The 12,987-nt window shown below is 41.1% G+C and overlaps 2 protein-coding genes across 10 annotated transcripts in view; both read right to left on the reverse strand.

Moving 5' to 3' along the window:
- Nucleotides 1-642: 642 nt before the first annotated feature.
- On the reverse strand, nucleotides 643-9,171 carry UCN3 (urocortin 3). 2 transcript variants are annotated; one of them, XM_034406918.3, is made up of 2 exons: nucleotides 6,634-9,171; nucleotides 643-1,424 (listed from the first exon to the last, which is right to left on the reverse strand). In XM_034406918.3, the coding sequence occupies exon 2, from the start codon at nucleotides 1,409-1,411 to the stop codon at nucleotides 959-961; it is 453 nt and encodes a 150-aa protein (XP_034262809.1). In that variant the 5' UTR covers nucleotides 1,412-1,424; nucleotides 6,634-9,171; the 3' UTR covers nucleotides 643-958. The 2 variants fall into 2 exon arrangements, with proteins under 2 accessions (XP_034262809.1, XP_087729680.1); XM_087873554.1 differs by lacking the exon at nucleotides 6,634-9,171 and adding an exon at nucleotides 5,105-6,627.
- A 2,243-nt stretch (nucleotides 9,172-11,414) lies between these two features.
- Nucleotides 11,415-12,987, reverse strand: part of LOC117658814 (uncharacterized) — a 131,485-nt gene continuing 129,912 nt past the window's right edge. For all 8 annotated transcript variants that reach the window (XM_087873560.1, XM_087873558.1, XM_087873555.1 and 5 more), the window contains 2 exons: nucleotides 12,733-12,903; nucleotides 11,415-11,556 (listed from right to left, as the gene is read on the reverse strand). In XM_087873560.1, the coding sequence (XP_087729686.1) occupies nucleotides 11,549-11,556; nucleotides 12,733-12,903 (179 nt within the window). In that variant the 3' untranslated portion in view covers nucleotides 11,415-11,548. The remainder of the gene's footprint in view (nucleotides 11,557-12,732; nucleotides 12,904-12,987) is intronic.

Genomic DNA, 12,987 nt, shown 5'->3' on the forward strand with positions numbered 1-12,987 from the left:
TAAATAGGCTAAGGGAGTGGCCAATTAGCCCCAAGCCTTACTCTCAAGGAGACCTCCTCCTCCTGAGGAGCCACTCCTGCCTTCTGGCAGCCCTGCGTGCTCGAGCATTGAGGAGAGGCTCCTCCACTTCGCTCTCTCCACTTGAAGGAGCTTCTGGAGGTTCTGAAGGCCCTGGCTGAGTCTCTGCCTCTGGCACCACATCCTCTTCAGCCTCCTCGCTGTCCGACGCGAGCGCCGGCTGCACAGGTTGCTGGCACAACACCACACCAGCCTCCTTGTCGTTGGGATCAGCCACGATCCGCGCAGGCCGCTGTCGGGCCACAACAGCATTTCACCCCTGGACTCATACTGGTTGCCTTTGTGCCATGCCCCGGGTCATCACACAAGCCCAGAAAGCATCAAGGACCACACAGTCCTCCTCCTCCTCTCTCCACAAACCCCATTCCCTTCTAGCACTGATGATGTTCCCTACTTGGGTCATGAAACGTCTGCAAGGAAACCACCAGGCTCCGAGACCATCAAGGACCCTACAATTCAGAATTCATAGGATGCTTGTTGTGGCAACCAAAGCTGATTTTGGCCAATGCTGTGGGTGAGATATATTAGTAACTCGTCGTCAGCAAGAAAAAAATAAAGAAAGAATTAGAAACTCAAGAGAATTTGCTTTAATTGGGACCTGCATCATGTGTGTAAAGCAAGGAACATTTTTCTCCTTAACATTTTTTTTTTTGGAGGGTAAGCCTCCTAAGTTCCACTTAGCCAAAGTTCCTCGGGGGTGAAACTTGAGAAGAAGAAGGATGAGATGGAGAAAGAAAGAAGGAACGAAGGTTGGGGAGCTTCAAGAGACGGAGAAAAGAGACCATCTCTGGCGTACGAGAGTGGACAATCCCATCCCTGAAGATCTTCTGGAGGTGGGGTTGAGGCCTACTCCTTGGCCATCTCTCTCCTGACTCTTCCATCACTTTCTCCGGCCGATCTGGGCCATCAGCTGAGCGTTGGAGGCGGCTTTGGCCCTGAGGTTCTTGGCCTTGGCAATATGGAAGAGGATGTTCATGAGATTGGTTGGGACGTCCAAGGAAAGAGTGAACTTAGCGCGTCGGTCATTCTTGGCTTGGTTGTGGGACATCTTCCCTTTGGACTGGGCGAGGGAGACGTAGCGCGTGACGGCCGGGAAAGTCCGTTTCTCTTTCTCTGTCCCCGTGTCTTCCGAGGAGTCGGAGTCTTCTTCACCCTCCAGAGGGACCATGAAGGTCCTCTTCTCCAGGACAGAGTTCTCCGCCATGAGGTCCTCCTTGGCCTGGGAGAGAGCAGAGCTGAGGCAGCTGAAGATGGAGTCGGCGTTGAAGGACCAGCCCGTCTTCAAGGTGGAGAGAACCAGGAGAAGGAGAAGGAGTCTTGAGGGGGTCATCATGGTGCCACGGAGCCTGTGCCACCAAAGAAGGAGAGAAGGCTTATGAACATGGGCCCTGGATGAGGATCTTGGCTAACTTTCTACAGGAGCTGAGTCCGTACAGATAGTCCTCAACTTAGAACCACAATTGAACCCACGTTTTCGGTTGTTAAGCGAGACATTTGTTCATTGAGCTTTGCCCCATTTTATGACCTCTCTTGCCACAGTTGTTAAGTGAATCATGGGTTGTTAAGTGAATCCGACTCCCCCCCCATGGACTTTGCTTGTCCGAAGGTCACAAAATGACTTTGGGACACAGCAACGGTCACAAAGGCAGGCCAGATTTGCTTAACAAGTGTAGTAAAACGGGGCAAAGCTCACTCGACAACTTTCATACTTAGCAACGGAAATTTTGGGCTCAACTGTGGTCGTAAGATGAAGATTACCTGTATGGATTTTGAAACAGGTGTGCAGTTCTGGCATTCCCCCTCCACCCGGTTCTGTTTGCACGTCCATAAGACCAATTTTAAACTTTACATTACAACACTCAAGATTTTTCCCCCAAGCACCAGAGTCAGATAATAAACTCATGTGAATCAAACAAGAAGCATTTGAATAGATTGCAGAATAGAATAGAATAGAATAGAATAGAATAGAATAGAATAGAATAGAATAGAATAGAATAGAATAGAATAGAATAGAAAATATGGAATGGAATAGAATAGAACAGAACAGAATAATGAAGAATAGAATAGAATAGAATAGAATAGAATAGAATAGAATAGAATAGAATAGAATAGAATAGAATAGAATAGAATAGAATAGAATAGAAAATATGGAATAGAATAGAATAGAACAGAACAGAATAATGAAGAATAGAATAGAATAGAATAGAATAGAATAGAATAGAATAGAATAGAATAGAATAAGAAGTAGAATAGAATGGAGTAGAGTAGAGTAGAATTAAGAATTAGAATAGAATAGAATAGAATAGAATCAGAAATAGAATGGAATGGAATGGAATGGAATGGAATGGAATGGAATAGAATAGAATAGAATAGAATAGAATAGAATAGAATAGAATAGAATAGAATAGAATCAGAAATAGAATGGAATGGAATGGAATGGAATGGAGTAGAGTAGAGTAGAGTAGAGTAGAGTAGAGTAGAGTAGAGTAGAGTAGAGTAGAGTAGAGTAGAGTAGAGTAGAGTAGAGTAGAATTAAGAATAAGAATAAGAATAAGAATAAGAATAGAATAGAATAGAATAGAATAGAATAGAATAGAATAGAATAGAATAGAATAACAGAGTTGGAAGGGACCTTGGAGGTCTTCTAGTCCAACCCTCTGCTTAGACAGGAAAGCCTACACCACTCCAGACAAATGGTTATCCAACCTCATCTTAAAAACTTCCAGTGTTGGAGCATTCACAACTTCTGGAGGCAAGTTTATCCCTCCTAGGCATACGAAATGAAAATAATTGTTGCCATTTGGATAATGTCTTAAAAAAAGCGGTATTTTTTAAAAGGAAAAAAAATACAATAATTTAGTATAGTGGCATAGCCTTTCTTTTTCTTTAATGGTGTCATTATCATAAGTGGATGCGTCTTTGGGTTGGGGAAAATGTGGAGGAGGAAGAGGCCTGAAGTATAATGTCCTCAAATGTTCCCAGATTAAAATAATAATAATTAGAATTAGAATTCCTTCTTGGAGCGTTCGAACGGCTTTTGCATTTATTGGGCGCCACCGTGTGGCTGTCCTCCAGCACTGCAAGTCCATTCCACATGCCATTCAAGAAAAACTCGGTTAGTTTCTGGCCAGCATTCTTGAAGAGTCTGGTCGCCAACTTTTGCCATTGGCAGATTTTATGAAAAAGGCAGATGCTTTTGTGCCTTTTAGTAAATTTTGTGAGTTGGAAAAGATGGCCTCCGACTCATTCAGAAAACAGAATTCATGTGCAGGCTACTGAAGTAAATTGAAAAGAAATCAAATGTTGATGTAAGATTTCTAGAAACATTTGTGAATGTCCTGATTGTCCACAAGTTGAATGTGAACTGGCTAGTTTATTACCTATCATCTGTTATCTATCTATCATCTATCTATCTATCTTTCTATCATCTATCCATCCATCTGTCCATCTATCTATCTTTCTATCTGTCTATCATCTATCCATCCATCCATCCATCCATCCATCCATCCATCCATCATGTCTGTTTATCATCCATCTATCTATCTATCTATCTATCTATCTATCTATCTATCTATCTATCTATCTATCTATCTATCTATCTATCTATCTATCTATCTTTCTGTCTGTTTATCCATCCATCCATCCATCCATCCATCCATCCATCCATCCATCCATCCATCCATCCATCCATCCATCTATCTATCTATCTATCTATCTATCTATCTATCTATCATCTCTCTCTCTCTTCTATCATCTATAGTCAAAACAGCAAAGGAGCAAATAAAAGCATTTAAGCAAACCGGATTTCATATTTCTGATCTGGATGATTTTTATTTATTATCTTATTGTTTAAATGTCTCCCACTACGGAGTAACGGAGGGTTCCGCGTGAAAGCATTTTGAATTTCATCAGACTTCTGCTCAATCTAGAGTTCTTTTTCCTGATATTCCCTAAGGATTTCCTTATGGATTTACGAATCTTACCATTTCTTTTGTTAAAAAAAACCCCACATATAATTTTAAGGCTTTTTACATCTTTGCTCTGCTCTCCTTCCTCCAGCATAAATTAGCGTGAGAAAAACAGAAGGCATTTGTTAAGAAAAAAGCATGCTCAAAAATTCCTTTCTCCTTCCTTCCTTCCCTCCTCCCTATCTCTCTCCCTCTCTCCTTCCTTCCTCCCTCCCTCCTTCCCTCTTTCCTTCCTCCCACTCCCTCTCCTTCCTCCCTCTTTCCTTCCTTTCCTCCTCCCTCTCTCCCTCCCTCCCTCTCCTTCCTCCTTCCCTCCTTCCTTCCTCCCGCTCCCTCTCTTTCCTCCCTCTTTCCTTCCTTCCCTCCTCCCTCTCTCCCTCCCTCTCTCCTTCCTCCCTCCTTCCTTCCTTCCTCCTGCTCCCTCTCCTCCCTCCCTCTTTCCTTCCTCCCTCCCTCCCTCTCCTTCCTCCCTCTTTCCTTCCTTCCTTCCTTCCTTCCTTCCTTCCTTCCTTCCTTCCTTCCTTCCTTCCTTCCTTCCTTCCTTCCTTCCTTCTTTCCTCCCTCCCTCCCTCCCTCCCTTCTGTTTTAATCTATTGGGCAAATACTGTATCACAAAGGAAAAAAAACCGAGATAGCGTCTAAACTCTCTCCATCTCAGTTTGTCTCTCCTGGTTTATTGTAGCCAACGGAGATTCTGGGTTTAACCAGCTTTGTCTTTTCTTGCACTTCCAGGTCTATTTTAGGCAGAAACAAGGTTTTCACCATCTTACGGATGTCTTAATCAACCTAGCTGGTGCCTTCACATCTAATCAACGTCGCTAGCTTTCTTTGACCGTTGCCCATCCAATTGTATTAGAAGCATTTGTCTCTTTAATGAATCTTTAATGAACCTTCTGCTAATTAATTCCGTTCTTTCTCAACCTTAACTGGCTGGGGAATTCTGGGAGTTGAAGTCCACACCTCTTATAGTTGCTAAGGTCGAAAAATATTGACTTAATCGCTCCGTCTTCTTTTAGCACTCTGTAGAAGCTCAGGAGCCCTTATAATAAGGAACCTACTGAATCGAGACCTCCAACAGAGATCCTGTTTTATGCCAACCTTCAGAACATGTCCTGCAGCTACCTTAAAAAAAATAAAAATAACATGCATGCCTTAAAAATGTGCATATCTTAAGCATGTGTATAATTTAAAAATAATAACATGCGTGCCTTAAAAATTTGCATATCTTACATACCTGTATGTTTATTCTTTTTAAAAAAACCACATGTACATATCTTTAAATGTTCATATCTTAAACGTGTTACCTAAAAAAATAACATGTATGCCTTAAAAATGTCCGTATCTGAATCATGTTCATACTTTAAAAAAAATAACATGTATATTGCCTTAAAAATGTGCAGATCTTAAATGTATGTATAAAAATAATACATGCACATTCTTTAAACATGTGGATACGTAAAAATAATAACATATGAACATCTTAAAAATGTACATTCTTTCACTAGATCAAAGTCAAATATTTATTAGAGTCAAAAACCAATATAATCTTTAAATATGTGTACACTTTAAAAAAACAACAACATATGCACACTTTAAAAATATGCATTCCTTAAACATGTATATGTAAAAAACTAATATCATTTGCTTGCCTTAAAATGTGCATATCTTAATCATGGGTAGACTTAAAAAAATGATATATGCATGTCTTAAAACATGCACCCTTTGAACACGGATACAATTTAAATAAACAAATAACATATGCACACCATAAAAATGTACATGCCTTAAACATATGTATGCTTCAAAATAATAATGTGTATAAACCTAGAGAAATTCCTTTAAAATACACACTATGGATTACTAGATTCTTAGAATGAATTTAAAGGACTAAAAACAGGGGGGAAAGAAGAGAAAGAAAATACTTGTGTTTCCCAAAATTATTTCCCCTGCTGTTGCAAAACATCTTCGAATGTCGAGGTATTTCTGGAGCAAAGTCTTGCTCTCAACTGGTTTGAAACTGATTTGGGGCAGGAACATCTCCCCATTGAAGCTAGTTTCAAGGATGCTCCTTCGAATATTTCCTCACCTCTCTTTTTGACACTCTGCTTTGAATAATCTCTTCGGAAATTAACCATGATCGAAACAGAAGCGATTCAGCTAGTCCCTCTATTCCTTTGCACCTCCTTATTTTGGCAAAAAAACCCCAAAATGGGGTACCCCCGCTCCTTCCTATTCCCTTTTAAAGCATCTCGTCCTGCGATGTCTCTTTCCAAAGGTTAATGCGACGATTAAAGATTGCAAATCAAAAAGCCCATTCTGCAAACAGCAAACAAACAAACCTCCATCCCTTTGGTAACGCAAAACACCACCACCCCACAGTCCCAACCCCGAAAAGGATGTGAATTATTCACCTCCTCTGTTTAAAAATTTACTTCTGGCTAATTAACTTCTATCCTTGCCTTACCTGCCTCGTAGTTCTGCAATCCGTTCAGGTAACTATTTCTACTCTTCTACTCTTTTTATTTTTTGCAAAGTTCAGGTTTTCCTCTCTCCCTTTAGAAAAGCAGGTGAGCCAAAATTCACTTACCTGAAACCGTTTTTTTTTTTTTTTGGAGCGGGGAAGCCAAGCTGCACCTGCAAATTCTCGCTCGATCTTTTAGGTCAAGATTGAAGACATTCCCAGGTGATCCGAAGTTCGGTTTGTCTTCCTCAGATTCTTTTTTTGATAAGCTGCCTTGTGTGTTCTCTACGGAAAAACACCTGCTTTCTCCTGCCCAGCCTTGGAGATATATATATATATATATTTTACACACACACATATATATATAGATATTTATTTATTTATATAGGGGGGAACGGGGAAAGAGAGAGAGACCGAGAGGGAGGAAATGATACGTTAATGGCTTTATAACGTAAATCCGAAAAGAGACGGAGCTTTGGATGAAGATCGGATTCTCTTTGGAATGAGATAATGTTGGCTAGTAACGTCACTGGGCAGAGATGCCACAGAAATGTGTGTGTGGGTTTTTTGTGGTGTTTTTTTTTTTTTTTTTAGGATGGGGAGGGAATTTTATTACAGGATTTCTCGCCGGTGCCCCTCAAATTATCTATTTATTTTTTTTCCCCCTGCTGGCTTAAGAGTCTTGTAAAGTATAACCGACAGGGTCAAGAAACAAAATTGGGGCAAAGATGGTTAGAAAAGATGATAGGGAAACATGTAGATTTTAAACCTGAACTGTTTTTATTAGGTATAATATCAGAAAAAAAAATTAGATAAGAAAAGTATGCATTTAATATTACACGAACTGACAGCAGCAAGGATTACATATTTGCACAACGTTGGAAAAATGAAGAAATGCCGCGAGACAAAGAGTTAATTAAGAAGATTGGGCAGAAATGGATAGATTGACATTGAAGATTAAGCAGGAAGAAGACACAGAATACGATCAAACATGGAACTTATTCTACCAGTGGCTGGGGGAAAAAAGGCGCGGAGATTAAGAATATAATTAGTAATGTTAAGCAAATTAAACGCCCAGACAACATGATGTTTATTAAGCGCTAAGAAATGCAATTAACAAAAAAGAAATCAATTTAAAAAATTAATAAATAAAGGGTCAAGAGATCAGAGGGTGTTTTCCTAAGATGTAAAACTTGGGGCGGGGTTTTTTTCTTAAAACAGGAAAATATACAGCTGGTATATTTACGGCTTACGGCTTACAACAATTTAGGACTGACGACAATTCGCTTAGTGGCCAAAGTGACAACGGCACTGAAAAAAGTGACTTAGGATCGTTGCAGCATCCCCGGGGGTCATGTCATGATTTACATTCGGATGCTTGGCCACCGACTCACATTTACGACCGTCGCAGAGTGTCCCCCTCCCGGGGTCATGCGAGATCCTCTTTTGCAACCTTCCGACAAGCAAAGTCAAGGGGGGGGGGGAAGAAGCTGGATTCACTGAAAGATGGTGTGACTCACTTAACAGCTGCCACAATTCATTTTAACAACTGTGCCGCAGGAGAAGTCGTAAAATGGGGCAAAATTCGCTCCACAAATGTCTCACTGGAAGGGACCTCGGAGGTCTTCTAGTCTAACCTACTAAGGCGGGAGATCTGATTCATCCCGGCTTTTAGTAAACTGTGAGAAGTGCATGGCTTACTAGCTAGCTACTTTTTGGTCTACCAATTAATGTTCGGAGAACGGTTGCAGGAATTGGGTACGTCTAGTTTAACGGAAAGAAGGACCAGGGGTGACATGATAGCAGCCTTCCAATATTTGAGGGGCTGCCCCCAAAGTAGAAGGGGTCAACCTATTTTCAAAGCACCTGAAGGCAGGACAAGTAGGAACGGATGGAAACTCATCAAGGAGAGAAGCAACCTAGAACTAAGGAGAAACTTCCTGACAGTGAGGACAATTAACCAGTGGGACAATTTGCTTCCAGAAATTGTGGGAGCTTCAAGAAGAGATTGGACAATCATCTATCTGAAATGGTATAGAATTTCTTTTTTGGGCAGGGGGTTGGATTAGAAGACCTCCAATGTCCCTTCCAGCCCTAGGTCTCTATTATTCAATGAGACTGATAAGATACATATGATAGATAGATAGATAGATAGATAGATAGATAGATAGATAGATAGATAGGTAGATAGATAGATAGATAGATAGATAGATAGATAGATAGATGATAGATAGATAGACAGACAGACAGAGATAGAGATAGATAGATAGACAGACATAGATCTATAGATAGATAGATAGATAGATAGATAGATAGATAGATAGATAGATAGATAGATGATAGATAGATAGATAGAAAGATAGATAGATAGATAGACAGACAAACAGACAGACAGACAGATGATAAACAGACATGATGGATAGATGGATGGATGGATAGATAGATTGATAGATGATAGATATAAGCTGAAATAGATAGATATAGATTGAAATAGAGATAGATAGATAGATGATAGATAGATAGATAGATAGATAGATAGATAGATAGATAGATAGATAGATAGATAGATAGATAGATAGATGATAAACAGACATGATGGATAGATGGATGGATAGATAGATATAGATTGAAATAGAGATAGATGATAGATAGAGTGATAGATAGAGTGATAGATAGATATGATAGATATGATGGATAGATAGATTAAATAGATATGATAGATATAATAAGTAGATATAATAGATAGATATGATAGATATGAGATAGATGTGATAGATAGATTAAATAGATAGATATGATATAGATAGATATAGATATGATAGATATGATATAGGTTAAATAGATAGATATGATAGATATAGATAGATATAGATATGATAGATAGATATAGATAGATATGAGATAGATATGATAGATTAAATAGATATGATAGATATGATATAGGTTAAATAGATAGATAGATATGATATAGATAGACATATAGATTGATAAAGATATGATAGATAGATAGATATGATAGATATGATAGAGTAAATAGATGATATAGATTATAGATATAATAGATAGATAGATAGATAGATAGATAGATAGATAGATAGATAGATAGATAGATAGATAGATGATATAGACAGACAGACAGACAGACAGACAGACAGACAGGTTTTTAAGAAGAGACTGGACAATCATTTGTCCACAGTGCTATAAGGTCTCCTGCCTGAGGAGGGGGCTGGACCGGAAGACCTCCACATCAAACATGGAGGGTTTCTGTCGACCTCATTAAATCCCTCGCCCGGAACAAATTGCTTAAGATTGCTTGCTAATTCTCTCCTCTTCTGCTCTTAATGAATTTGGAAGAGTCAGCTAAGTGGACACTAACGAGGAAGGAGTCAGAAAAATCTCCTTTTTATCTTTTTCAGAGCGGGTGGGGTGTGCAAAACTGAAATACATCGGAGCTACGAAGAAGTGATCAGCGTGCTGGTGTGAGGGGGATTCAATCAAGATCAAGTGAGGTACTAATACCACTCTGTAAAGCCTTAGTAAGGCCACACCTAGAGTCCTGCATCCAGTTTTGGTCACCACACTATAAAAAAGATGTTGAGACTTTAGAAAAAGTGCAGAGAAGAGCAATCTGGATAATGAGGGGACTGGAGGCTAAAACATATGATGAACGGTTGCAGGAACTGGGCATGGCTAGTCTAGCGAAGAGAAGGACCAGGGGAGACAGGAGAACATCTTCCAATATTTGAGGGGCTGCCACAGAGAGGAGGAAGGGGGTCAAGCTATTTTCCAAGGCCAGACAAGGAAGAATGGATGGAAACTGATCAAGGAGAGATTCAACCTGGAAATAAGGAGAAAGTTTCCGACAGTGAGAGCAATCAACCCATGGAACAGAAGTTGCCTTCAGAAGTTGTGGGAGCTTCATCCCTGGAGGCTTTCAAGAAGAGACCAGACTGCCATCTGTCAGAAATGGCATAGGGTCTCTTGCTTGGGTGGGGGGTTGGCCTAGATGACCTCTAAGGTCCCTTCCAACTCTGTGATTCTGTTAAGATTCTGTCTGCCCCAGAGGATCTCTGAGGATTCCAGTCCTGAGCAGGGGGTTAGACTAGAAGACTTCTAAAATCCTTTCCCACCTGATGATTCGGGGGGGTGGGGTGGGTTTCATTAAATGGATGCCCTGAACACTCATTTTAATCCGAATAGTAGTGCTGGTTGGTAAAGGTAGTCACTCTATCTTTGCAGGCTTGGGCTCTTTGCTGATATTCTGCCCTAGGAATGTGCCCCTCTTTCTGTGTCCTTTTTGTTTTTCAATTTATCAGACAGTTCGTTATGCTGGTTTCTTTTGAGAGCTGTAATTTCTTTCCCCCACTTCTTCTTCACTGGTATTGTGCTAGCCTGGGCTTTTATAATTTCACTTTTCAGAATTTCAAAAGTCCTTGGTTTACGACCACAACCGAGTCCCACATTTCTGTTTGCTAAGTGAAATGTGCGTTAAGCGAATTTTTGACCTGTTTTACAACCTCTCTTGGCACCGTCGTTAAATGAATCACAGCGGTTGTTCAGTTAGTCGCACGGTCGTTAAGTGAATCCGGTTTCTCCCTTGATTTTGCTCGTCAGAAGGTCGCAAAAGGGGATCACGTGATCCCAGCGACACGGCGACCGTCATAAATACAAACCAGTGGTCAAGCATCTCAATTCTGATCGCGTGATCGTGAGGCTGCGGCAAAGGTCATAACTGTGAAAAAGTCCCTTTTTTTTAGTGCCCTTGTAACTTTGAACGGTCGCTAAACGAATGGTTGTAAGTCAAGGCTTGCTACCTGTGTGCTTTTGGCACCTGGACTTCGGGACAAACCTAAGAACCAGGAGAGGATACGACAACAGTCCTGCCCTCCGTCAAGAACCCCACATCCTTTTTCCAAATGGATTTATTAACACAAATGTTGTTTATAGGGGCAGAAACGTCCAGCTCTTTGCCATCTGTACAATTTGGGGAGGGGGGTTTGTCTTTGCTCGTCCCGATGCCACCTCTTTGCTCTGCAGATGGTCACCTTCCTGGGAGAGAAGGGAAAAAACAAAGAAATAAAAAAAATATATATTTTAAGCGATCTGGAAGCGCAAGAAATAAATATACGGAAATTGACAAACTGTTCAAGCCTCCATCCTTAGGAAGCCTGGATCAAAATTCAGGTTTAAGGCGAAGATGTATGAGTCTAGCAAATAAGGTAGTAAGTTAGAAACCAGGAGACAGTGAGTTCTAGTCTTGCCTTAGGCACGAAAGTTGGATGGGTGGCTTTGGACCAATTACCAGGAGATGGTGAGTTCTAGTCCTGCCTTAGCTATAAAAGTTGGCTGGGTGACTTTGGGCCGATCACCAGGAGATGGGAGTTCTAGTCCTGTCTTAACTATGAAAGTTGGCTGGGTGGCTTTGGACCAATTACTAGGAGATGGGAGTTCTAGTCCTGTCTTAGCTATGAAAACTGGCAGGGTGACTTTGGGCCGATCACCAGGAGACGGGAGTTCTAGTCCTGCCTTAGCCATGGAAGTTTGCTGGGTGATTTTGGGCCAATCACTAGGAGACAGGTGCTATATCTGATATATTCAGATTTTCCATGAATCCATCCCAGAATTTCTCTCAGGTCAACCCACCAACCCATTCCCACATTGCTTTGTGGGAAAACAGGAGGAGAAAGAATTATTTTGTTTGTTCACCTCCTTGAGTTATTCATAAAAATAATAAAAATCTTAGAAATAAATAAAATAAAACTATAGGTAGTCCTCAACGTACGACTGTTTGCTTAGTGACTATTTGAAGCTATGATGTCAATGTCTCCTGGTGATTGGCCCAAAGTCACCCAACAGGCTTTTATACTTAAGGCGGGACTAGAACTCACAGTCTCCTGGTGATTGGCCCAAAGTCACCCAACGGGCTTTTATACTTAAGGCGGGACTAGAACTCACAGTCTCCTGGTGATTGGCCCAAAGTCACCCAACGGGCTTTTATACTTAAGGTGGGACTAGAACTCACAGTCTCCTGGTGATTGGCCCAAAGTCACCCAGCTGGCTTTCGTGCCTAAGATGGCACTAGAACTCACCGTCTCCTGGTTTCTAGCCTGACGCCTTCACCTCTAGACCAAGTCGACCCATTCCTTGATATTATCATCATTTATTCCTCAATATTCCTCGTGCATTTGAGAATTTTGTGAAAAATGGCTCTCCTGCCCAACTCACCTTTTCCTCTCTTGCACCTCCCCTCACAGCTCTGCTTAGAGGGAAACTGATTGGCGTTTCCGCCGCAGCCGCCATAGATGAAGGGACGGCAGGTCTCTGTTTCCGGGTGGAAATACCACAGCACCACATACTGCAGGCAGGCGCCCTCGTCCATCGGCAAGGCGCAGAGATCTGCAAGGCAACACAAGCCCCCCCCCGAAAATTCAGACCGCTAAGCTGGAGGGAGGGAGGGAAGGGAGGAAGGAGAAAAGGAAG

This window comes from Pantherophis guttatus, chromosome 7 (assembly GCF_059756535.1).
Source record: "Pantherophis guttatus breed Tessera chromosome 7, ASM5975653v1, whole genome shotgun sequence".
NCBI lineage: Eukaryota > Metazoa > Chordata > Lepidosauria > Squamata > Colubridae > Pantherophis > Pantherophis guttatus.

Excerpts from the sequence above, each read along its gene's own strand:
- UCN3 (XM_034406918.3), bottom strand. The coding sequence starts at position 1,411 with ATGATGACCCCCTCAAGACTCCTTCTCCTTCTCCTGGTTCTCTCCACC.